The sequence below is a fragment of the Daphnia carinata genome, chromosome 10, assembly GCF_022539665.2.
Source record: "Daphnia carinata strain CSIRO-1 chromosome 10, CSIRO_AGI_Dcar_HiC_V3, whole genome shotgun sequence".
Classification (NCBI taxonomy): domain Eukaryota; kingdom Metazoa; phylum Arthropoda; class Branchiopoda; order Diplostraca; family Daphniidae; genus Daphnia; species Daphnia carinata.
In genome coordinates this window covers 1,297,036-1,322,418 of record NC_081340.1, presented here as the reverse complement: position 1 = coordinate 1,322,418, position 25,383 = coordinate 1,297,036, and the positions used below count along the sequence as shown (strand labels likewise).

The following is a 25,383-nucleotide window of genomic DNA, read 5'->3' as shown; positions in this document are numbered from 1 at the left end:
AACAAAAAAAGCTTCCTGTTACTTGCAAGATTGCCGCCCCAATTTAATTTTCAGCAGAACTGCGAAATTTGGATTCATGTAACATTAGTGATACACATCACCTTTTTAACGGGCTCATTAACAAAAGGTGGTACTGATGTAGAAAACTTTGAAAAACAAAGCAACCCCGCCCAGAAGACCAGTTTAGAACCGTTTCTAAAACTATGTAAGGGTTTCCGACGAAAGCTTCAGATGACTAAAAAAGCTACTGAAAACAATCACCATGCAAGTATCGCTATGCACGGTAACAGTTGTAAAAACGTCAAAAATGGCAGGCGAAACTATGCGTTCCCGTCTATATCGAAGTCTTTAGGGTCCTCACATAATCCAGGTCTTCTTCTTCATACTATACTAGCAGCTATTACCGCCATTATGTCTATGATGGGCTTAAAAGAACGGAATGGTGATAAGGCTTTTTACAGTGGCTGTTATACGGGGTAGAGAGCGTAGTACAGAGCCACGCACTGATGAAACTTTCAGTTAGGCTCAAACGTTGAGTACAAGCCTAACACTCCTTGTTGATAAATTATTCCAACATTTCCCGTGAAGGCGACAGGCCACGTGATTAATTAATGACTAGAGGCCTTTTAAGTTTTAAGACCAGCTTTCCCTCGAAAAGTTGCGGCTCCAGATTTTATGCCTGAAAACTAAACAGAAAGATACAAATATAGCCAGGCACCTATGCTTTTTTTAGACCTAACTAAAGTGTTGACTCAATCTGGTTGACCAAACTTCTATTCAAAGCTGACACGTACGAATAGGTGTGGTAAAACCGGCTTGTGAACTCTGGAATCGTTGTCAATACACCATTTGATGCAATGCGGATTATTACTTAAAGTTTCGATATCACTACGGATGTAGATCAACATCGAAAACGCGGCAGCCATAATAGCGAACATGGCATTTCCATCCATTCTGATTGGAAAACACCTGCACATTCAGATAAAGAGGTTTTATGGAAATATAGATTGGGTACCTGCTTCCTAAAGAGCAGTCGGCGTGTATATATATAACCAACAATAGTTTAGGCATTTGTAATTAACGAATAACGTTTTATTTTCACAATGTTCATCGTCAATGGTATATTAGCTGGATTTCCTCAGTGTGCATGCAGGGTATCAACCATTAAAAAGGGTAACCATCCAGATAAACGTACACTTTTCAGATGGATCATGCCCTGCATGTTGCACGGCTGGAATGGAAGTAGTGTTGTTACATGATGTAGATTACCCACTAACACCGTTTGTATGCAGCACGTAGTCAGTATGGGAAAGGGAAAATAGCCGGAGTTTCCTTCATTGGTGAGGGCTGACATCTGGCGTCGAGATCGAGCATAGCTTCAGCCGATTCTTCTCAGCTTTCTTTGACTGCTAGTGGAGATCAGAGTAAAATGCGGACTGGATAAACTGCGGACGTAGAGCTGCAAAATTTTTTACTGAAGCCCGCAATCCGAGTATTATACGAAGATAAAGCGTACCATATTTACGTTTTAGGCGGACAAACCAGCGATATGCTTGGTATGTTAGATTAGATAGACATGTGTTCTGAAGACATCGAATTAGTTATCAAAATATTGAAATGCAACCACAGGAACAAATCGAATCCCTTAAAGCCCATTAAAAATTTGACAAGAGGAGGAAAAATTTTAAGTGAAAAATAGTAAAAAAACAAACAAAAAAACTGTAAGAACAGGTAACATAAAGCTCCAGAAATGCTAGCGATCTCTAGCGAGCAAAATCGCGGCTGGTCCTGTCATTTTATTTGTACGTACCTACAAAGCCACCCACCTGACAGATAAAGCTTTTTCTCGTTCGTAAAAACGACACGGGTTTTTTGTTTTCACAAAAATTTTCATTGCCCATCAAATAGCGTTTTGATTCCCATAAACATTACCGATTCACACAAAGAAAAAAATTCAAATATATTTTTTAGTGTCTTTTTCCCCGTGAACAACAGAATCCCGTAACAAATTCGAACACGACATGTATTTTAAAAAGGCAAAAATCACAAAAAAATAATAGTTAAAATATGGCACATTAGGAGAACGCTAGGAAGTTCAAAAAGTTACGTCAAAATGGTAAAATTCTATTATTTTACAGGCTTCCAACATCATTGAATCTTTTGAATGCATCCGGCAAATTGTCTTTGTAAAGAACAGGATCAGCTCGGAATTCGACGCTACGAAGAGGAAGTCCCCCATAGATGTGGGCAAAACGATTTATGCATTCTGATCGTTCTGTCATATGGGCAGTCATGTCCGAGAGGTCGACAGACATTAAGTCAGCGTTGACACATTCGGGACATTTGAATTTCTTTCGAGGGGCTACCTTAATAGGTGCTTTTCCTGTTAAATTTGCGACAAGAAAATTCATCGCACTAGAAAAAAAAATTATGAAAAGATTTGTATAACACGACCATCCATTATTAGTAATATCATAAAATCTTTGTTCTTACATATCTTCACAATTCATATGGTCGTCAACCCAGTTTTTGATATCACCAGGCATAGCACTGGTATAGTAATAGTTGTAAACGCGGTGATAAAACGCGGCACCCGTTAGTACCATCGAAACGTTGTTAGTCCATTCCGATTCATACTTCCAACCATGGCTGCGTCCATCCCAAACATGCGTACGGGATGGGAAGCCAACGATACGATCAGGGAACTGACGCCAGACTTCAAAACCGAATTCTAGCTCGTCAGTAGTAAGCATACTATATTTTACATAAATAAAAAATAAAAGATTAAAATAAATTATGATTTCTCAAATAATGTATAGTATTTCTTGAGAAAACTGAACCATAAATTAGAAACTCGAGATTGAAAGGCATTTCGTTCTCAATTAGCCTTACATGATATCGTCATCCATTGCCAATATAGCCTCCGTCTCAATTTCGGGAAAGGGATAAAAGCGATTGCTCAGTTGATTGCGTTTGGTACGCACAATCTACTCGGAATAACAGTTTAACGAAAATGTGAGTAAAACTGAACCCATTTACCATTCAACAACTTACCTGAAGTGGTTTTGGAAGACGTGGCCAAGACGAGATGGACGGAGGATCCTTAAACTGATTGTTCCAAACAATTACAATTTTCGCAAGACTAGGTGCTGCTGAAATTCGTTCCAAAACATGGAATAAGCTTTCCAAGCGATCGTAAGTAAGTACCACTGCCGTAAACCCTTGCGAGCGTGGTGGTCCGATTGGCAGGGCAAACGTGTTGGACGTCAACGGAGGTCGATCAGGAGGAGGATCGTTCCAATCAGAATAAGAACGTCCTGCATGTGGGAAAACGCGATCGTTAACAATGCGCAGCGTTGTAAGCGTTATTCGTTCAACAGAGGAGAAATATCGAGTGTAGATCCAGGTTCCCATTCGACGCATTTCGCTGATGCGGTCGGATGACACGCAACTTAGCACGTCCATTACTTTGCTAAGATCGCCTTGGTACACCTGCAGAACAGCTCTTTTCCAATCAATCACCTCCACATAAGGAAGCACGTACGAGTCTGAGACAATCACTGGGATGCAACCAGCAGCAAGAGATTCCATCAACGTAGGTTGCCCCAATCGAACGCCACGAACCATTAAACAGAAAGTGCCATTCTATCGAAAAAATGTAGATAGTGTTAACACGTAAACCTAAATCCCAGTTTTTCTGGTGAAATTATGGCTTCTAAAAAGTTTTAGTAACACCATACCAGTAATATCTCTGGGAAACGATACATCTCGTTGTCTCGACAGCGAATCTTGGTGTCCAATGAGTAAGATGTGCAGCCGTTTAACACGAGAAATCTAGGGTGCTCGGCGGCCATTTCCGAAATAACTTCACGAAAATCTTCATGAATATTGGGTTGCGATGAAATGACTAGCCACCTTCGATCTCCTCCCGTGTTTTGGCCTTTTAGGTCAGCTGCCAGTGGACTGAACACTGGGATTGAGACATCAAACCCAGGGCGATATGTCAAAGATGAGAATCCACCACTAGTCGCCATTGCATATCCTATATCAACCTCCAAAAATGGATAATACTCTGGCATGGATCCAGGGAGAATATTAAATATAAGATGATTCCGACCTTCATTCCAACTAATATTTGGGCAAAAACAAAGCAGAAAAAAGAACTTGTTATTTCACAAAAATACATTTAAAATTTTATCTAGATTCTTACTATGGTAATGAAGCCAAAGCTTTCCCAACATCTTTAGGACGAATACGGTTTTGATTTAGTAAATCAATAGTAGGAATAAACAGACATGCTTCGTCAGGATTAGGGGTAAAATACACACTATTGATTATAGCTTTCAACATATTGTGAAACTCTAATGTTATTTTCTTTGTTACCGGTACTTTATCTTCATCAACAAATTCAACTAAAGGATACAAATAGACACCTATCCGCCCACTATGTGTGTGGCTGCATTTATAAACATCAAAACATGTGTAGTATGTGCAATTCTTTTGAGATGGAAAAGACAATGAATCACTATGAACAACATATTCTGTTAAATGCTCAAGGGAAGCTCTATCCAATAAAACAGAAGGTCCTATGTTGTTTTGTGGATAAGATACCCACAGAAAAATTGATAATACTAGGAAAATGAACAGTAAAATATATGCAAAACCTAAGAAAAAGTTCCGAAAATTTAGTTTAACTGAATGCCGATTTTGAAATAGAGGGGTATTGCCAGCAAAAACAGTACACGACTGGGGATATTTTTCTCTCATTTTTAGTTTTTGACACTAGAAAATAGATTTAAACGATTTCGTTAAAGTGGGCAGAAAATGTATCAACGAAATAAGGCAATAAAAATGTTTAAAACTACAAACTCAGGACAATCATCGCCGAATATCAATCAATTAAGGTTTTGTATTGCAACTATCACAACACACAAATCCCATAGTTTCTCAGAATAACACTTCAGAGTTTGTGAATTTTGTCTTCCGTTCTGGGGGGCAAAAAGAAAGTGCGGACGCGGAATGCGGACTGGACAATCTGCGGACTTTTAGCTGCGGACTTGGTCCAAAATGGTTGATAGTAATCCGCAGTTTATCCATACCACAACGGTCCGCAGTCCGCGTATTATACGGGAATATAGCTAGTGTTGGCGATTATCTAGTTCTGTTAGACACAAATTATCTACGCCCACTTTTAGATAACGATACGATTATCGATAAAATATCTAATAATCCCCATCTACCGGCCAAAAATAGCACTGCGCAAATTATTGTTGTTAGTTTGTCGGGTTTGCATCGATAATTATTAACAATAACCTTATGCCGGCAAGCATCTTCTCAAATAACAAATGTTTTAGCGAGAGGGAAGTTAGTGAAACGAGTGTCATTTGACGTTTTACAGAATGAAACGAGATTGGCTCGTGCTTCATGATCTGCATAAGGAGTTAAAATCTTTAAATTTTTTGGCAAGCGCGTCACAAGAACGCCTCTTGTTATCATCGTGGCACCATACAGGAACTAACCAAAATCTAAAGAGCAATGGCTGTTGAAATCGCTTGTTTTCATCAGAAAGGCTAAGAAATTAAGAGACATGTTTCACATCTTGTGTGGCATCTTTTTATGCCGACTCGTTACAGAAAAGGTATAGTGGCATGCAGTTTGACTGCTTTAGTCATTAAATGAATTTTTAAATAAAAACAATACCCGCAAAAAGAAAATGATCTCGCAGGTCAATCGATGCTTCAATGGCCTCCCTTTAGGCATCTGAAACAGAGCCTTTTGCTTTTAAAGAGTTCTGCTTTCGATGTGTGAAAAAAAAGCGCACTATTTATCATTCATAGATGCTATGACTGGAAAGACTGAATGTATGACTCTGGAATTGTTAAGAAGCTAATGCCAAGCTAATGAGAAGGCAAGGTGATATAGAAAGGATTATGTTAGATCCAATACTGGTAAACTTTGTATATATTCACTGTGAATCATAATCATTGCCTGGACTTTAATACCATCCTTTAATAAAGACTTTTATAGGGAAAATCTGTTTAACGTCGTTTGATTGACGATGTGATGAGAACCTCTACTTTATCCAGTCGAATTGTAAGATCAAGTCGATAGCTCACGTGCTGATAGTCTGCTAACCACAAGAAATCATATGGATAATTAAAAGCCATATGTTAAGATGAAAGAGCATTGATTCAGCATAATAAAGGTGTATTCAATATTTAAGATTGTTTAAATTAAAGTTGTACTTTTTAACCGGGTAACACTACATAGGATCAAATATCCGCCCCCAAATTCAGTTTGTACACACCGACTAATAAGGACGACACAGTGCCTCGTGATTATTCAATGCTAATGCTGATTTGTTATATCAATTGGGGCGTACAACCGTCCTGGGAATGTTGACGACTGGACTTCCAACTGCATTTCAATATGTCACCGTCTGCTGTACTACGCACCGCAATGTTCATGTACTTCTTTTCCGTCACAGACGTATCCCTAGTTGCACTGATTTGAAGGCTTTGCTATGAGCCCATAAGACAAATGAAACGATTTGAATCAAATGAATACAATAGCTTTCCAAAGAAGCTAAAGGAAAAGACATCATTTGTCTAATAAAGGAGTAAAACTATTAGGAAATTAATAAAATAAAAATAAAGTTTATATTGTTTAAGTTAACAATATTTTGACTACGGAGATGACCTCAGTATCATCGATCAAACTAACACACTCTATTCAACTGTTTAAAATTCACAATAGATTTACCGTAAAAGCCTTAACGTTCTTTACTTCGCTGTATGTTAGCTTAAAGTTGTAATTCGTCGGTGCGGTAATTGAAAAATTAGCTATTTGGTCCTGGGCGGTGAATTTCATAGTGATATCTCCGCGTCTCGCTTGAGTGGCCAGACGACAACGAGCGCTTCCTTCGGTAGCAAGATTGGTTAAGAGACATTCTACCGAAGGAAAAGGTAAAAAAAAATGTTTGCAAAAATGAAAAGAGCATAAAGAAAAGAGAAAAAAATATTTCACTGTACGTCCAACCTCAGTTGCAAACGCGGTAAGAACAATATAGTTCTTTAAGAAAACATAATTTCATACCTGTAGCTGATGGTGTTATCGCAATGCTTCCTGCTTAGTTTTTAAACGCCTTAGTTGCATAAATGCTAAAACAAAAACTAAAAAATTTCTTGATTCATACCGGATGAAGACAGTGAATAAACGTATGGCACATTAGGATCTGCGAAAGTATTTCCTATTGCCACCATCAACGGTTGTCCGTAAGGATTATAGTAAGGTAATGGGAAGCCACTAGGAAAATGATACGATTAGGGGGTCACCAGAATCTGCCTAGATTGGCGATCTTCATCCACAACCGAAGATTTTTCTTCGGCTGAAGCCAACACCAGGAAACAGGCCATTACCATCATCTAAAAACAATACAATTACGTAACACATTATTTGCGCTATAGAATAGCAAAAATCAATGTTGCTAACGAAAGGGAAAAACAATTGAAAATAATTGCCATCAACGACGACACGGATGCGGAGTTGGAGCGTGTCATATTGGGCTGGATTCCAAGCAGAGGATTCTAACGATATGACTGCAGAAAGGTGATCGATCCGTTGTTCTATATACCATTGCGCTAAATCATAATAGGTAAAGCGTGTCCACAATGCAAATTTAACGAAGCCAATGTACGTTTTCATCCGATATTCCCTTTCTTCGTATCGTAACGTAGGCAGCACGTGTGACGGAGATGAACACCTGCTAGCTGACGCATCTATGTGTCATCAGTTTCACGCCACTTATAAACACATTTTGATTGGCGGCTCGTGCGACACTCATCAAAATGTATTTATTTTCTGATGACACATTGATGCGTCAGCTAGCAGGTGTTCATCTACGTCATACGTGCTGTAAATATTTATTAACGATTCGAATCCACATATGAAATTGCATCATGCCAAAATCAGCGGGAGAACAGGAGATATGCAATTTTGATAGAAAATGCGTTGTAGTGTTAGTTAGGACGGGAGAATCATGAACGTTTTGATGTGCCCGTGTTTGCCGTACTAGTCGATACAATGCTCATGTAGCCAGCTTGTGTTCTTGGTGTATCAGCCGCTTCTTTGATTTTGACCACCTCGCTGTAATTAGATTTTAAAAAATAAAAATTGCTGAATATACGTATTATTTTAGTAAAGACTGCAGCATCAGTTACGTCCGTAAAAATTAGCGTAACACTGAAATACTTTGGGGCCGTGATATCGACGTAAGCTACTTGATTAATTTCGCTAAATTTTATTTCTATGGAGCCCCTACTTGCTCGTGGTGCTGCCTTGCAAGTGCGGCCACCATCAGTTGCAGCATTATCTTTAAGACATTCTAATGTAAAAAATAGAATGAAGTAAAACGGAACGTTCATATCAGTAAATTAATTGGTAAGTTACCTTTTGCGCGTGGGCGTAAAAAATGTTTGCACCTGCGCTTGGACTCCCATATTTCCTCTCAACGTGGGAATCACCTAAGCGCAAAAAAAAACTGTACGTAACCGCTATGTTGTGTCAAAGTTTCTACAGAGGTGAAAACGTTCTTCAATAGCGGTCAAGCAAGCAAAAATTTGAAAACATACCTGACAACCAGGGCTGATAAATGTAAGGCACATTCACGTTTGGAGTGAGGTTTTTTCCTGTTGGCATCATAACGGGTTGTCCGCGATAATTGTAGTAAGGTAATGGGAAATACTTGCAAATTTAAACGGCTGGGGCGTTAAGTAGATTTGTCTAGATGGATGGTGCTGTGGTTTTTCTTCGGCCATAATTACAATCAAACAACACGAAGCCACCACAACCTAAGATAGGAATTACGTATATACATTGATCTGATCTTGTTATGATTTCACAGAACTGGCAACAGTACTTTGTTTCGTGGATAGATGTATGTAACTTGTTGGGAGCAAAAACATCCGTTCACAAGATCGAAGAGGTGTATAAAAGCGTAGTTCCTTAGGAAACTTCGCTTTTGCATAACCATGTTTGTATAAAATCTGTTACCTCCGTTTTTTCTCCTATGAAAACACATTTTGTGTAATGTTGTTAGCAGTTGGATAAATTGGTAGTCCATTATCGTTAATACATGACCAATTCAAAATTCAATTTTATTTTTTTTATTAAAGCAACATCGGGTTGGCAACTCATTTGAATGTCGCACAAATAACAGTCCAAGAATAATTTTGAATCTGATGCAAAAGTTACAAATCTAAGCCACAAATTATTCGAATCTTGTCCCAAATTAAGAATCTTCAGCCATAATTATATAAATCTAAGGAGCAGGGTGGGAATGGCATGGAATTTGAAAATGAGTGGGATTCGAACACGAGGAAGCTGAATACAACTGAATGGCGATAACCACTGTGCCATAACCGTACATTTCAACCAAAATTTTCTTTAATTGCGACCTGCTTAAAATGCTTAGTCGCATATTAATTGCTGTGGCATGGTTTCCGGCTGCCATGTCTGTCTCTGTCCCTCATCAAATGTTTAATTTACCTTATGTACTTTATCGTGCCAGGATTCCGGTGTAGACAAGTTTGGGACCCCATCGATATAAAAACCCCATGTGTATTATTTGGAGGCTACAATAAGACATTAGATCATGTACCAAAAAGAGTGGATCTACAAAATGTTATAATAAAACTCGTCGCACTCATAAAGTTTGGCACGTCCGAGCAGTGGCTGATGTTTTTTTTTTTGGTTTATGTTGGTTCAGCTCACGCGGAAGGAATATAGTTTAATTCATGTTCTTAAAGAAAAGATTATTGAAAATGGAGCCCTTACAGGAAGATTTAAAGTTCTATCAAGGCCGATGATAATAAAAAAGAGCACCACACTACGCCAAAAATCGAGCAACAAAAGATGATAGGTTCAAGAGTGGTTAGAGGAATTTTTATGTGACATTGCACGATAACAATGTACAGTAAAAGCGGTTGGATGAATGAGAATGATTGCGCCAAAAGCGTTCAAAGAAATAAACTTTAATAAATTGTATGGATGACGAAAAGATCCCCATGGCAGTACGTTTTTTTTTTAGGGTTATGAAACTCCTGATTTCTGTTTATTGATACCAGGGGTTGCGAAGAATCCAGTGCATGCGAATGCCCGTGTCTGTGCGCAACTTGATTGAAGCAGCTTCGGCTGCGCGCACTGTTTCCTTGACTGTCTGCATCAAGTTTTGAACATTACCAACCAACATGTCAGTTGCTTCCTGGTCCTCTTCTGTTCCTTGAGCTCCCAGCATTGTAGCCTTGACAGTCGACAGGATTTTCAGCTGAGTGCCAATGGTCGGGATACGCTCGCAGACTTGAAGTAATGCCTTGACATTGACCAAACAGACAAACAAAATAAAAAAAGAGAAATCAATTTATGGCTAAGCGCAAACTTCTGCTAACGACTTACAGTGCGCATTCGCTTGTCTGTGCATTCTCGGGCTAATTCCTTGGCCAGTCTTGTCACTTCCTCTGACGCTTCTGCGATGGCCTTGGCGCAAGCAATCAAATCACGTTTGCTGCCGCCTTCTCCACGAACAAGTTGAGACAAACGGCCCATTAAAAGAGCCATCCTTTTTGCGGCGGCAATGATCTCGTTATCTCTGGAAGACCATTGCATAACTTCTTGATGCAATCCACGAGCAGCCATCTGGTAATTCACAAGATCATTCAAGTTCTGAGTTATTGCAGTTGAGGCGAAAATATAATACCAAGATGGGCTGGTCTCCTTGCGGAGCGTGTCGGAACATTTCGTCCTCGTCGTCCGTCTCTGGAGGAGGAGGCCTTGGTGGAGGATGTTCACCACCGGGCAATAGTGGATGGGGTGGCGCATCTGTTACCAAGACAATTCGTTAAACACGATTCAAGTTAACTGAAAATATTTACTTACTCAGGTTGAGTGAGGACACATCCCGCCGGAGGCGGCGGGATGGGATCAGGTCCTGCAACGGCCTTGCGTACTTTGCCAACCGATTCCAATAATTTCTTGTTCGAATCGCGCCACTGATTGATTGAACCTTGACCTCTCATGTTAGTTGCCACTGATTTAGCATCCTGAACCATTGGGGTGGCATCTGCAATTCAGAATAACGTAAGAAATGTCTAGACATTTATGAAAATAGGATTCGCAGACATACCTGCTTGCAAGAGGTTTGCAGCACCAGTCACTTCTCCAATAAACTTTGGATCCTCCGAGTAATCGGCTTCTTGCTTAGCTACCATCAGCACACGATTAGCCAGACGGGCAATTTGCGAGGTGCCGTCGACTAACCGCTGGGCTTCTGACGGCCGATGGCATCTTCGCATTCTGCCGTGCAACGGCGCATCAATTCTTCCGACTGCTGGATAAAGGCGGCCGAATCAATAGCTTCGTCGCACAGCTGGCGAGTGCGGGCGATAGCATCGGCGTACTGACGGCGCAAGTTCTCAAAATGCTCATCGGCTGCCTTGTTGGCCGGATAGGTCATCCGGATTCGACAAGCGTTAATCAGTTGTGGCGTTACACTTTCCACTTAGCCGGCCGAGGTGTTCAAAACCTCTGATAGTTTTTTTTACCATTGCTACCACTAGCAGCAACCATCCGAGCCGTTTGCGCAGCCCGGGCGGAAAATCCCTTCAATGCTCCAGCCTTGTTTTTGAAATTCTCCTCGCGATTTGGAGTTCCTGAACGATATGGCCAATCAGTCATAATAATTTTAAATAGTGAAATTTTTGTAATCTATTACCTTCCGGAGCCAATACTGCATCGGTAAACTGTTTCAATGGTGTTGTGATATCGATAAAATCTTCAACTACGCGATCGACCAAAGCTCCTTGAATCTTATCTTTGAGTTCGTCCAGTTTTTGTGATAACAACCTAAAGAGGACGATAGCTTAAATAAGTTGAAAACTAACCAGCATAAATTTTTTTCTTTACTTGGCAACAGCTTGAGCTTAGGGCGAATTGCATTGTCCAGAACGGCACAGATCCCCAAGCTGAGGAGACAGCGAATCAACTTGATTATAAAGGGCCAGAATTTCTGCACGTTGTTCACATTGCAGTCCTTGGGGCAACCTACAAGTTTGCGCTACGTATTATTCAAGTGATGAGGATTTTAGAATCAAACTGTGCTACCTTTCTTCCTTCTTCAACAATCAACGCAATGGCCTGTTGTAGCAATCCACGATCATCGACGCTTGGATTGGCCAACCAACGGCGAGCTTGCTCCAATCGTCCAGCTATCGTGTGAGCAGGTTGCTGGATAACATACTTCTCTGCATTTGCCACAGCCGATTGGACCAAATTGTTCAATTCTCCCAGTTTGTGGCGGATGCTTCGGCCTAAGCCGAAGCGAGAAAAACGGCCGGTTCCAACTGGCAGTTATTCTCTTTCGAGACCAACAGCCACCACTTCCAATTCCTAGATGAAGTTATATTAAAACTTATTTTCTCCTTTCAAACAGTATAATGACTAAATAAACAATGAAAAAAGACGAAAGAGAAAAAAGTGGAAATACACCGAAGTATAAAAGGTATAGGCAAATGTACGCTCGAACTAGTCACAGGTGCGTGTCAGTCGCCCATCCTATCGTCTTACCTCTCGAAGTCTCGTCCGTTCTTTTTCCAGTCCTTAAGTGATGTCGTCACCTTGGGCAGTGTCATGCTCATGCTTCCTTCTCTCGTCGCCTAATTCACGAAGCAGCTAATATAAGAAACCCAAGAGAAAATAGGGAAAGTGTGGAAGAGACGAGGGTAGTGTGTCTATACTGTACTGATTAATCAAGGATCGTAAGGGACACATAAACTTCAACAAAAAGCAAATCATCGCGAATTTCCAAACAGGTTTCACAGATTTTCGAACACAATTCATCGAGCCCGTTGGCGTTGAAAATAGTGAACCAAGCCTGGAATTTCGGGCGTGCAGGGAAAGGCTTAACTTTACGCTCAGTGAGATGCGAAAACAATAATAGGTGATGCATGCACAAAATCTAAAGAGATAGCTGGAATTAGCCAGCTAACATACCAGTGAGTGGCGTGCCTCGGCGTCTTGCATGGCTTGAATGAGATTAACATGAGAGTTTCGGTGTTGGACTACGAGGGCTTCTAGAGCTGCCATTGGCCCTTCGGTAACAGCTTTTAAAAGAGCCGTATCATCGGTAGACGAGCCGCCAACGGTGACAGAGCGTGAATCACGTTGGAGGGCGACGAACGGGTCGTTGACGGGTAAAATACGGCCATAACGAGCATGGCTGACCTGCTGTTTAACACGCTCAGCCTAAATCCAAATCATATAGCAATAAATCACGTTTAAACATTCCACTTATTACCTTTAGGGCTGCAATCACTACATCTCGGGCTTGTAGCTCCCCTTCAAGGTAGCCCAGTAAACGAAGCAAGTCAGATTTGCTTAGCTCCGCTTTGGGGTTTTTCTACAAATAAATAACACAATAGAGTGATAGGTTTAATGACACATTAGACCAGCTTCCAGAACATGTTTAGATTCAAACCTTCACTGTGCAATTAATCATGTGCTGAAGCTGCTCTATATCCATGGCATTTGTTTGTTCATTTGTCTTGGTAGTAAAATTGGCATTTGATCTCGACAAGGGAGCTGAGCTATGGTTTGAATTCACATTATTAGCTGCCATCATCACAAGAATTTGGTGAAGTGTGGTTAAAATAAAATGAGATATCAACAAAGAGTATGCACAGTGAAAAATTTGATTTAAGGGTAGCAGTATAGCTTGTCATCGAAATAAGATTGCCACTGTGTCGTCAACTCAGGACTTCAAGATAACACAACTCAAATCCAACAACTCGGTCGCTTCGTACGAGAGTGAAGCCCACTAGAACACAATAGATTCTGAAACATATAGCATCCACTGGATCGAGTCTTCTCGCCTTAGCGGGTTGGAGCGGTTCGTAAAACGCGTGTCAAAACGATATTGTGGCCCTGAAAAAACCTATTATTTAAGTTCATTGGCGAAATAATGCATTATTTGATATAAACAGTGTAACTTAGGGAAATCGGAAAACTTGTCAGGCGGCCATCATGGATCCAGACAAGAGCTAACTTTGATTTTTCTACCTCTCTTCTTTCGGTGGAAGAACCCTTGAGATGTGTAGCGGCCAGTTGTGTCATCTAGTTTGTATTGTTCAAACAAAAAGAATTTTTCTGCTTCCCAATCAATTTGGGCATTACATTATATGCCGGTGTTATCGAAGTTTTCTACATGTCAGTATTACCTAAAGGTGGGATTTTAGACTGAATTGCAACCACTAAATATAACTTTTCGGTTTACGTTGCGTGTGTAACAAATACACGTTAATCTTGGTTGTTTTCTTACGTTTTTGTAGAAGTTCCCTGAAGTTTAATACTAGACCAACCGCACCACGCAGTTCTAATGAAGACGAACCTAAATCAAACGAGGATGGCTAAACGGGTTTTCTACTATGGAAGCCGCTTACCCTAACGCAAAACTAACGAACTAAAAACTAGTAAACGCATTTACTAAATAAAGCTGACAAAAAATAATGTCCACTTGAAAACCTCCACGTTCTCAGCATCTGCACTTTTGTAGACAGGATATTCAACATCTCCGCGTTATTGATCGTGCAGAATTCATGCATGGTATCCAGTATTTTGGATGCAAGTTGCTATTAAATGTGTTATACGATGGCTTTGGTCATATTTGATAAACGAGATCTTAGATGGACTATTATCGCCCTGCTCAGTCGCCGAGGAAGGAGCCGAAAAAAGATCTGGATTGCGAGTGAGATATCTTATTATTTACTTAAAATTATTTTTCGTAGTTACGGTTTGTAATGAAACATGTAAACAACAGGGTGGGACGCCAGTTTTGTAAGCGAAGAATTCGTAACGAAGCCAGACGCTGGAGCAACTGCTGATTCCTTTTGGCTACGAAGAGCTGTGACTGCATTGGACTTGGAATTTCGTGAGCCGGAGCCAGAACCAAAACCTTCACCGCTATCGTGCGGCTGTAGTACCAGCAGTAGCAGCAGTTCCTCCAGCGACGAAGAATGAATTTATTTTGTGCTTACCAATGAGGTGTATTTATCCGAAGCTTCTCCATTGCATGATTTCTGTCGTTTACGTTCTTGGTTGACTCCTGTTACATGTTAATAAATCCCGGTGCAATCCTAAGATTTATTTTTTTTTTAGCATATTTTGCCCTTTCTAGTGAAGTTTTGAATCACAGTTAAACACTAGCCTGGCTACCTGCTGACCTGCTAGCCGCACTACTGTACGCCGTACTGGTGTTATACGCAGTAAGGATACAACAAAAACTTACGGGCATCGGAGGGGGTCACATGGATCGGTTATTAGCTGCTGCATCCGTAAACCTACATGAACCTACACAAAAAATCCCAAACATTTCTTATAATTGTCGTACTTACTCATTATTGTGTACTCGATGATGCGATAACCATGGAATAGCCGAATAGGGAAAAAATTTGGTGGTTTCGCTCATAGTCTACCAGGTAGACTGATGGGTCGCCTATGGGCGCTCCTGCCAGTGTTAGCTTCACATGCCAAATTGCTTATCTTAACCCTGAATCCTTAAGTTAAATCATGACTTCAACTCTGAGGGTCTTCTGACTGAGGCTGGAATGATGACTACGGTTGTAATCACCACGAGCCACACTCCTGTAGGAATTCTTCTCCTTTCCTACACGATGTCTCCTCATCCAGGTATGGCTGCGATCATGAGCCATCGAGTTACCAACAGGAGTTCCACGCAAACTCCTGCCTGTCGTTCATCCCTTGCGAGACAAACGGCCGGTTCCAACTGGCAGTTATTCTCTTTCGAGACCAACTGCCACCGATATTCACTAACCAGCTACGCCACCAATGCAATAATTGAAACCTCGGCCTTTTATACCGTATTTTTCGGGCTCAAAACAACGTTGACAAAGAAACAGGTAGTGATCTCCTGTTTAGCACGTTAAATCAAAATATTATTCTATTACTTTATACTTATCAAATGAACATTATTTGGATTTTCAGGGCCTTCTAGATGATTACGATAAACCTAGATAAAGTTGTAGTATTAATTGATTAAATGTATAATTGGATGTAAAGGGGGAGGAGCCAAATCAGTTTTCAGCTAATTCTCTATTGCAAACTAAAGAGTGGGAGGGGCTTGCGGAACTAAAACCATACAGAACATAGTTTTGCGCTTCGGGATTTATGATGGTAAGGGGGAAACACGATATGGGATAGTTGCAAATTAAAATATATGGCATAGAAATTCGATCAAGTGTTTTTTGAACAAGATGGGTAAAATAACGATTTTCAAGTTAGTAATAAAACATTCAAGTGGAATTGGGTAAATTTTTCGACAACTAAATAAAATGAACCGTAAGTTATTTTTTTTTGCCAAATTTTCTGTTGAAAACGTTGATAAAGGACAAAGTTGTGCTCATGGTAATATCGTACAGTTGACTACTTTTGCTAGTTATAATGGCCAACAACAAGCAAAACAGCCGGAAATCGCAAAAGAAGGTGTCACAAAGAAGGTCGAAACAAAGGAAAGTTTACCATCAACCTAGTAAGCCATCGAAAGTCATGTCATTGAGGAAAGAATCACTAAACATTGATTTATCGTACGTATTGTTTTCGATCATGACCGCACATTTTGGCCCAAGTCTGTATAATTTTATGGACGGAAGAAACTTATTGGGCCGAAAAACGAATCAGCTAGATACCTACGATCACCTGAAAACCATGATCGCCAAGCGGAAAAACGATCCTTCCTTTTTTGCAGTCAACGGGCCATCAGACCTCTACAATCTAGAAATGTCGATGACTGGAAGGCAATCCGTAATTCACGGGTACTTGGACGAAGTTTCACAGCATTGGGTGAGTTATCTTATGGCATGGATAGAAGTTTTGGAATTGGTTGAGGACAGGACCTCGGCTGAACAGGTAAAAAGCATTTATGAGGAACTAGTTTCAAAACAAAAGACACCGTTAGATGTGGACATCTCTTCCTTTTAGAGCACCAGCGTTTCTCAACCGGGGCAGCAGACCGCAAAGACCAGGAGACATGTCAACAGCGGCGTATGTTACGTCAACAAAGATTACCCTAAAGTTGTATAAATGTATGACTAAATTTTTTGGCCCAGCGCTGCGAGACCATGATTTACAAGCCCAAATCCGGACAGATTCGGAAATCGATCCCCAAAATTTACTGTTTGACTTGTTGGATGCATGGAAGCTAAGTAACGAACACAATCATGATTTTCAGGCTGACATCGCGAAGATAGAGACAGCCCGAGAGGGGCGCAATAAGGTATGCCATGGAGATCTTGCTATGATATTACATAATTGGCAACGGTACTTTGTTTCATGGATAGATGTATGTAACCTGTTGGGAGCAAAAACTTCTTCCCACAAGATCGAGACGGTGTATAAAAGCTTAATTTCTTTTTTGCAGGAAATTGGCTTTTTGCAGAATGATGTTTGTTAAAAACCTGTTTATCTCTTCTCTTGTACGAAAAAACACATTTTTTGTAATGTTGTTAGCACGTGGATAAATTGGTCCTCTGATCAACATTAATACATGATCAGTTCAAAATTCAATTTTATTTTTTTGATTAAACCAAAAACGGGTTGGCAACTCATTTGAATTTCGCACACTCAGTGCAAGAATAGTTTTGAATCTGATGCAAAAGTTACGAATCTAAGTCGCAAGTTATTCGAATCTTGTACCAAATTAAGTATCTTCAGCCATATTTATATAAACCTAAGGAGGGAATGGCATGGAATTTGGATATTAATGGAAACCGAACATTGGGAAACTGATTACAACGGAATGGCGATAGCCACTGTGCCATTACCGTAAATTAACTTTTCTTGAACTGCGACCTGTTTAAAATGCTAAGTCGCATATGAAGTGTTGTGGCATAGTTTGCGGCTGCCATGTCTGTCTCTGCCCCTCATCAAATGTTTAATTTACCTTATGTACTTTATCGTGCAAGGATTCCGGTGTAGACAAGTTTGGGACCCCATCGATATAAAAACACCATGTGTATTATTTGGAGCTACAATAAGACATTAGATCATGTACCAAAAAGAGTGGATCTACAAAATGTTATAATAAAACTCGTCGCACTCATAAAGTTTGGCACGTCCGAGCAGTGGCTGATGTTTTTTTTTTTTTGGTTTATGTTGGTTCAGCTCACGCGGAAGGAATATAGTTTAATTCATGTTCTTAAAGAAAAGATTATTGAAAATGGAGCCCTTACAGGAAGATTTAAAGTTCTATCAAGGCCGATGATAATAAAAAAGAGCACCACACTACGCCAAAAATCGAGCAACAAATGATGATAGGTTCAAGAGTGGTTAGAGGAATTTTTATGTGACTTTGCACGATAACAATGTATAGTAAAAGCGGTTGGATGAATGAGAATGATTGCGCCAAAAGCGTTCAAAGAAATAAACTTTAATAAATTGTATGGATGACGAAAAGATCCCCATGGCAGTACGTTTTTTTTTTAGGGTTATGAAACTCCTGATTTCTGTTTATTGATACCAGGGGTTGCGACGAATCCAGTGCATGCGAATGCCCGCGTCTGTGCGCAACTTGATTGAAGCAGCTTCGGCTGCGCGCACGGTTTCCTTGACTGTCTGCATCAAGTTTTGAGCATTACCAACCAACATGTCAGTTGCTTCCTGGTCCTCCTCTGTTCCTTGAGCTCCCAGCATTGTAGCCTTGACAGTCGACAGGATATTCAGCTGAGTGCCAATGGTCGGGATACGCTCGCAGACTTGAAGTAAAGCCTTGACATTGACCAAACAGACAAACAAAATAAAAAAAGAGAAATCAATTTATGGCTAAGCGCAAACTTCTGCTAACGACGTACAGTGCGCATTCGCTTGTCTGTGCATTCTGGGCTAATTCCTTGGCCAGTCTTGTCACTTCCTCTGACGCTTCTGCGATGGCCTTGGCGCAAGCAATCAAATCACGTTTGCTGCCGCCTTCTCCACGAACAAGTTGAGACAAACGGCCCATTAAAAGAGCCATCCTTTTTGCGGCGGCAATGATCTCGTTATCTCTGGAAGACCATTGCATAACTTCTTGATGCAATCCACGAGCAGCCATCTGGTAATTCACAAGATCATTCAAGTTCTGAGTTATTGCAGTTGAGGCGAAAATATAATACCAAGATGGGCTGGTCTCCTTGCGGAGCGTGTCGGAACATTTCGTCCTCGTCGTCCGTCTCTGGAGGAGGAGGCCTTGGTGGAGGATGTTCACCACCGGGCAATAGTGGATGGGGTGGCGCATCTGTTACCAAGACAATTCGTTAAACACGATTCAAGTTAACTGAAAATATTTACTTACTCAGGTTGAGTGAGGACACATCCCGCCGGAGGCGGCGGGATGGGATCAGGTCCTGCAACGGCCTTGCGTACTTTGCCAACCGATTCCAATAATTTCTTGTTCGAATCGCGCCACTGATTGATTGAACCTTGACCTCTCATGTTAGTTGCCACTGATTTAGCATCCTGAACCATTGGGGTGGCATCTGCAATTCAGAATAACGTAAGAAATGTCTAGACATTTATGAAAATAGGATTCGCAGACATACCTGCTTGCAAGAGGTTTGCAGCACCAGTCACTTCTCCAATAAACTTTGGATCCTCCGAGTAATCGGCTTCTTGCTTAGCTACCATCAGCACACGATTAGCCAGACGGGCAATTTGCGAGGTGCCGTCGACTAACCGCTGGGCTTCTGACGGCCGATGGCATCTTCGCATTCTGCCGTGCAACGGCGCATCAATTCTTCCGACTGCTGGATAAAGGCGGCCGAATCAATAGCTTCGTCGCACAGCTGGCGAGTGCGGGCGATAGCATCGGCGTACTGACGGCGCAAGTTCTCAAAATGCTCATCGGCTGCCTTGTTGGCCGGATAGGTCATCCTGATTCGACAAGCGTTAATCAGTTGTGGCGTTACACTTTCCACTTAGCCGGCCGAGGTGTTCAAAACCTCTGATAGTTTTTTTTACCATTGCTACCACTAGCAGCAACCATCCGAGCCGTTTGCGCAGCCCGGGCGGAAAATCCCTTCAATGCTCCAGCCTTGTTTTTGAAATTCTCCTCGCGATTTGGAGTTCCTGAACGATATGGCCAATCAGTCATAATAATTTTAAATAGTGAAATTTTTGTAATCTATTACCTTCCGGAGCCAATACTGCATCGGTAAACTGTTTCAATGGTGTTGTGATATCGATAAAATCTTCAACTACGCGATCGACCAAAGCTCCTTGAATCTTATCTTTGAGTTCGTCCAGTTTTTGTGATAACAACCTAAAGAGGACGATAGCTTAAATAAGTTGAAAACTAACCAGCATAAATTTTTTTCTTTACTTGGCAAAAGCTTGAGCTTGAGGCGAATTGCATTGTCCAGGACGGCACAGGTCCCCAAGCTGAGGAGACAGGGAATCAACTTGATTACAAAGGGCCAGAATTTCTGCACGTTGTTCACATTGCAGTCCTTTGGGCAACCTACAAGTTTGCGCTACGTATTATGCAAGTGATGAGGATTTTAGAATCAAACTGTGCTACCTTTCTTCCTTCTTCAACAATCAACGCAATGGCCTGTTGTAGCAATCCACGATCATCGACGCTTGGATTGGCCAACCAACGGCGAGCTTGCTCCAATCGTCCAGCTATCGTGTGAGCAGGTTGCTGGATAACATACTTCTCTGCATTTGCCACAGCCGATTGGACCAAATTGTTCAATTCTCCCAGTTTGTGGCGGATGCTTCGGCCTAAGCCGAAGCGAGACAAACGGTCGGTTCCAACTGGCAGTTATTCTCTTTCGAGACCAACAGCCACCACTTCCAATTCCTAGATGAAGTTATATTAAAACTTATTTTCTCCTTTCAAACAGTATAATGACTAAATAAACAATGAAAAAAGACGAAAGAGAAAAAAGTGGAAATACACCGAAGTATAAAAGGTATAGGCAAATGTACGCTCGAACTACAGTCACAGGTGCGTGTCAGTCGCCCATCCTATCGTCTTACCTCTCGAAGTCTCGTCCGTTCTTTTTCCAGTCCTTAAATGATGTCGTCACCTTGGGCAGTGTCATGCTCATGCTTCCTTCTCTCGTCGCCTAATTCACGAAGCACCTAATATAAGAAACCCAAGAGAAAATAGGGAAAGTGTGGAAGAGACGAGGGTAGTGTGTCTATACTGTACTGATTAATCAAGGATCGTAAGGGACACATAAATTTCAACAAAAAGCAAATCATCGCGAATTTCCAAACAGGTTTCACAGATTTTCGAACACAATTCATCGAGCCCGTTGGCGTTGAAAATAGTGAACCAAGCCTGGAATTTCGGGCGTGCAGGGAAAGGCTTAACTTTACGCTCAGTGAGATGCGAAAACAATAATAGGTGATGCATGCACAAAATCTAAAGAGATAGCTGGAATTAGCCAGCTAACATACCAGTGAGTGGCGTGCCTCGGCGTCTTGCATGGCTTGAATGAGATTAACATGAGTTTCGGTGTGGGGGGGGGGGGGGGGGGTGTTTGGATACGATGGATAGCGGCGTGTGCGTTTGTCAAGCGAAGGTAATGTTTTAAAACGGCAAATCCCGCCGTCCCATTTGTTAATTTTCTCATTGGCTTCCAAGTACCGGCCGTCAAGTTCACCAACGAATTCGATTCTTTTTCAAGGCGCGTTTGTTTTTTGTTTTTTTATTTGGAACGTTTTGACGCACATCGCTGTGCAATAGTTTCGTGGGAAAATTCCGAGAAATGATTAAACGATGTAGAAAAAAAAAAAAAAAAAAAAAAGAAAATTCGATTCTTTCGAGTTTTTATTTTTGTTTGATCGCCATCCGGCCGCCTTTTCATTTCGCCTGTTTTTCTTTTGTTTTGTTTTTTTGTTTTAAGTTGACGGTGATGTGCGTGGGGTAAGACGAGTCGTGACATTGTTACTAAACGAAAACGACACTAAAAACTCGATATTCTAATTCGCCTTGATTTGCTATTAGAAAGTAACGTCGACGAACGCGGACGTAGATCGTCTTAACGTTTGCCTCCATTTTTCTTTTTTCTTTGTTGAGGTTTTTTTCCCTGGAAAATTATTGATTCGTCAAGTTTGGAAACGCCTCGCTCTCACTTCGTTATCAAAGTCAACACAAGAGCGCTTCACTCTTATTTTTTTTGTTGGGCCTTATCGTCATTGTGTAAATCTCCGTCGTCATGGAGATGCCGAGTCTTTCCTAATCGCAACAAGTTTTTTGCCTTTCGTCTCGGAGAAACAAGAAAACTTATTTGATTCTTAATTGGTTTCCACTTGCATTTCAATGTTGTTCTTTTATTTATTTATTTATTTATTTATTTATTTTTTTATTTTTTTTTGGCCGGCAGTTTCAAAAGCGTCGATTCTCGGCAGCGCCGAGCTGTTTGTCAAAAAGGGGAGCGACATCAATTTGACTTGCGTCACGGTGACGGAAGAACATCAACCGCAATCGCAAAATGCGCCGGTGGGCGTCAACAAGACGCCGCACTATTTCACGTGGCAACACAACGGACAGGTAAGCAAACAAGCCAACACACGAAAATCCCCGCCTCCCCCCAAGAAATTGTAAGCATTTTGTGTAGACGACGGCGTTGATGTTTTTTATTTTCATTTTCGCATTTTAGGTGCTGAATTATTCGGCTAGCGGAGGAATGAGCGTGACGACGGACACAATCGATGGTCAGAGTCGTCTGCTGTTAGCCAGAGCGGTACCGCGTGATTCTGGCAATTACACTTGCGTGCCCGGCCCTGGAGCCACTGCAGCTTCCGTCACCGTCCACGTCCTCAACGGTAATTGATGTGTTACAATATCCCCGCCCTTTCCTTTTTTTTTTTTTTTCTTTTCTTTAGATTGTAAGTCATAAAAAATAAATAAGTTAGTAATAGTATTAATAGAATTACTCAATCTGTTCCGTAGAAAAGTAGTATTACAGCATACGTTCTTTTGTTCTCTCGGCTTTTATGCTAGGAAAATATATAGCGTGGGGAGGGTAAACGTAAAAACTTTTCATTCGTGATAAATCAGTCATGCTCCCACCGAGACCTATACGTCATTCGTTCTTCTGTATTTGCGTAATGTTCCCATTATCATGATCAATGAAGCGAACGTAAAAATTTTTTTAAGGACCGTAGTAGTATGAATCCGAACAAAAGCGTAAATGTCTATTTTTAAAAATCCGCTAATTGATCCTCGTGTCTTTTTGATCGCTAGATGATTTTTTGAATCGTGAGTAATCCCGTGTCACGTGAAGCAAAACGTTCAGTTTGATTTCAAGGGAATGTCATGAGTTTATGCGTTTTCATTTACCATAGTGGTAACGAAGAATGATGGGAAGGTAAACAAAGTAGATTGGTCGTAAACAGGAAAACATGAGGAACAAGGGAGGGAAACATAATTGATTTCTAGCTATTCCGCCGTAGGGAAGGCCCCCATATATAGCAGTATAGGATCGATGGTTGCAATTTTTTTAAAAATCTTGGGTGCTATCTTTTCACTTGCTGAATTGAAAAGTATAGAGCGGTTTTTTTAATGAGGATGCACGAATTTCAGTAATCAGATGTTTTTCCTTTTCAAACTTAATTTGTCATTCAGAATTTTTGTATTTGCGATTCATAAACGTAAAGGGTTCAGAACGTGTCTAAAGGGCGGGACCCACTCGACATTCAGGCACCTAATAGATGTGTCTGTCGTGATGAGCGTCAGAGTAATCATCAGTCCAGCACTTGAACTTTGGTCCCTTTTCAGATTTCCCCTTTCTCGTCCCCTTATCAATCAATCAAAGCACGGTCCATGGATTGCATCCTCGAGAATGTTGACGTAGGAGTCCCGCCTTGTATTCGTCGAGAAAATCAAAGGATTGAATAAAATAAAAGGGGGGAAAACAAAAAAACGATCAAAATGGCGGTGGATTTCGTGTCATAGGCCAACAACTAAATTAAAGACAAAACAAACTGAGTTCACCAAGAGAAAACAAGACACATCGCACACAAAAAGAACGAACATCATCCCTATATTGATTTCCCCTATGTATACGCATCCTATTATGTATGCGGCGGAGTTGAGCAACAATACGAACGCTAGAAACGCATAACCCGATGTCTTCCCCCTTTTTTTTTTTTTTCAATTTTCCCTCTTGTTTTTCGTCAAAAGTTGTGAGAGATCAACGGCCGAGTTTTGACGGGCTCAATTGTTTTTTTTAGAAAATATCTTTTGTTCCTTTTCTCTTCGCGTCTTTCGTATAAACCAACAAATCAAATCGAAGAGGGGATCAATCTCGTCTTGGAATTGCGAATGGGAGGCGAGAGTTTGACAACATCAACGGGTTAAGAAAGGGATCCCATAAAAACTGAGTGCCTACGTGTAAACAGTGTATAGCTCATTCATAAGGGGAATATGAGGTGGTACGAATAGGATTCGAGAATCTTTGAAGACCACAAGACGTCAATGAAAGTCAAGTGCCAATCTAAGTTGAACGACGATGGTCCTGTCAGCAATGGTCGCCCCACACGAAATTTACATAATAAGTCAATTTGTTACAACCACGGTTGTAAACGGATTGGAGATAGTAAGGGGTTGTGGAAGGCTTAACTCGATTGCCACCATGTTCTGTTTGTTTTCCGCCTTTTTTTTTGGGGGGGGGGGGGGGGGGGGGGTGTGTTTGTCTTTTCTCGACGAGCGGACGCTACTACAAAACAAGGTTGTAGCTCTTTTACGGTTTGTCGTAATCGCTGGTGACGGTGCAAGTCAACTTTTGGAATCTGTACAGTTTTTATTTTATTCCTTCCAGCCAAATTACGGCTTTTCTTTTGAAATGTTGGTAAAGACTGTTGATGGCTAACGAAGAATAGTGCAAAGGGCAACTTGAGAAATGGCAAAAGACAGTCCATTCCTTTAGAGTTCGAGAATATAGAATCTTTTAAATAACGTAGCGTGCGAGAAATAGGAAGGTGCACGCGTGCGATGCAAATGTGAATACCTGGAAATAAAACGCTCTACTTGACTGCCAGATCGATGTGTCGTTCTTTTTGAATAAAATAGGCGCTTTGAAAATCCCGCGGTATATTTGACAATGTTTCGACGGCATAAATGAAAATGCATGAGTAAAAGAAAATAATGTTTGATTTGGGACCTCCGTTTTTTCTTGACTTGAAAAGGTGACTGCAGTGCCCTCCTACTTGTTTCCGTATTGATCTACTCTCTTTGTAACTTTACACGTTTATTTTTCTTTCATTCCATGCTTACATGCGATTTTTTTCCGTGCCCCCAAATTCTGTGCTCGGGTTAAGACCAATATTTTT

At 41.0% G+C, this 25,383-nt stretch overlaps 3 protein-coding genes, 1 long non-coding RNA gene and 2 pseudogenes across 4 annotated transcripts; 1 reads left to right on the top strand and 5 right to left on the bottom strand.

Moving 5' to 3' along the window:
* Positions 1-2,006: 2,006 nt before the first annotated feature.
* LOC130701222 (exostosin-2-like) lies at positions 2,007-4,948 on the bottom strand. Its single transcript, XM_057523187.2, has 6 exons — positions 4,211-4,948; positions 3,741-4,128; positions 3,055-3,645; positions 2,893-2,987; positions 2,494-2,754; positions 2,007-2,415 (listed from the first exon to the last, which is right to left on the bottom strand). Exons 1-6 carry the CDS (start codon positions 4,765-4,767, stop codon positions 2,133-2,135), a joined length of 2,175 nt encoding a protein of 724 aa, XP_057379170.1. The 5' UTR covers positions 4,768-4,948; the 3' UTR covers positions 2,007-2,132.
* Positions 4,949-9,600: 4,652 nt separating this feature from the next.
* Positions 9,601-12,302, bottom strand: LOC130702171 (vinculin-like; annotated as a pseudogene).
* Positions 12,303-12,427: 125 nt separating this feature from the next.
* LOC130702277 (CTTNBP2 N-terminal-like protein) lies at positions 12,428-14,095 on the bottom strand. Its single transcript, XM_057523941.2, has 5 exons — positions 13,529-14,095; positions 13,349-13,450; positions 13,045-13,296; positions 12,619-12,723; positions 12,428-12,441 (listed from the first exon to the last, which is right to left on the bottom strand). The coding sequence occupies exons 1-4, from the start codon at positions 13,670-13,672 to the stop codon at positions 12,652-12,654; spliced, it is 570 nt and encodes a 189-aa protein (XP_057379924.1). The 5' UTR covers positions 13,673-14,095; the 3' UTR covers positions 12,428-12,441; positions 12,619-12,651.
* Positions 14,096-18,379: 4,284 nt separating this feature from the next.
* On the bottom strand, positions 18,380-20,760 carry LOC130702178 (vinculin-like; annotated as a pseudogene).
* Positions 20,761-20,886: 126 nt separating this feature from the next.
* Positions 20,887-21,563, bottom strand: LOC130702336 (uncharacterized). The gene is made up of 3 exons (XR_009004295.2): positions 21,505-21,563; positions 21,079-21,183; positions 20,887-20,899 (listed from the first exon to the last, which is right to left on the bottom strand). It is a non-coding gene; the product is annotated as an uncharacterized LOC130702336 (long non-coding RNA).
* A 252-nt stretch (positions 21,564-21,815) lies between these two features.
* Positions 21,816-22,918, top strand: LOC130702188 (uncharacterized). The gene is made up of 3 exons (XM_057523858.2): positions 21,816-21,828; positions 22,434-22,600; positions 22,710-22,918. The coding sequence occupies exons 1-3, from the start codon at positions 21,816-21,818 to the stop codon at positions 22,881-22,883; spliced, it is 354 nt and encodes a 117-aa protein (XP_057379841.1). The 3' UTR covers positions 22,884-22,918.
* Positions 22,919-25,383: the final 2,465 nt, after the last annotated feature.

Coding starts and splice junctions, on each gene's coding strand:
- LOC130701222 (XM_057523187.2), bottom strand. CDS start 4,767: ATGAGAGAAAAATATCCCCAGTCGTGTACTGTTTTTGCTGGCAATACC. Junction 2,755..2,892: donor GCAATGGATGACGATATCAT/GTAAGGCTAATT, acceptor TGTAAAATATAG/TATGCTTACTACTGACGAGC. Junction 2,416..2,493: donor CATATGAATTGTGAAGATAT/GTAAGAACAAAG, acceptor TTTTTTTTCTAG/TGCGATGAATTTTCTTGTCG.
- LOC130702277 (XM_057523941.2), bottom strand. CDS start 13,672: ATGATGGCAGCTAATAATGTGAATTCAAACCATAGCTCAGCTCCCTTG. Junction 13,297..13,348: donor TAGTGATTGCAGCCCTAAAG/GTAATAAGTGGA, acceptor ATTTGGATTTAG/GCTGAGCGTGTTAAACAGCA. Junction 12,724..13,044: donor CCGAGGCACGCCACTCACTG/GTATGTTAGCTG, acceptor TTCTTATATTAG/CTGCTTCGTGAATTAGGCGA.
- LOC130702188 (XM_057523858.2), top strand. Junction 22,601..22,709: donor CGTGGCAACACAACGGACAG/GTAAGCAAACAA, acceptor TTCGCATTTTAG/GTGCTGAATTATTCGGCTAG.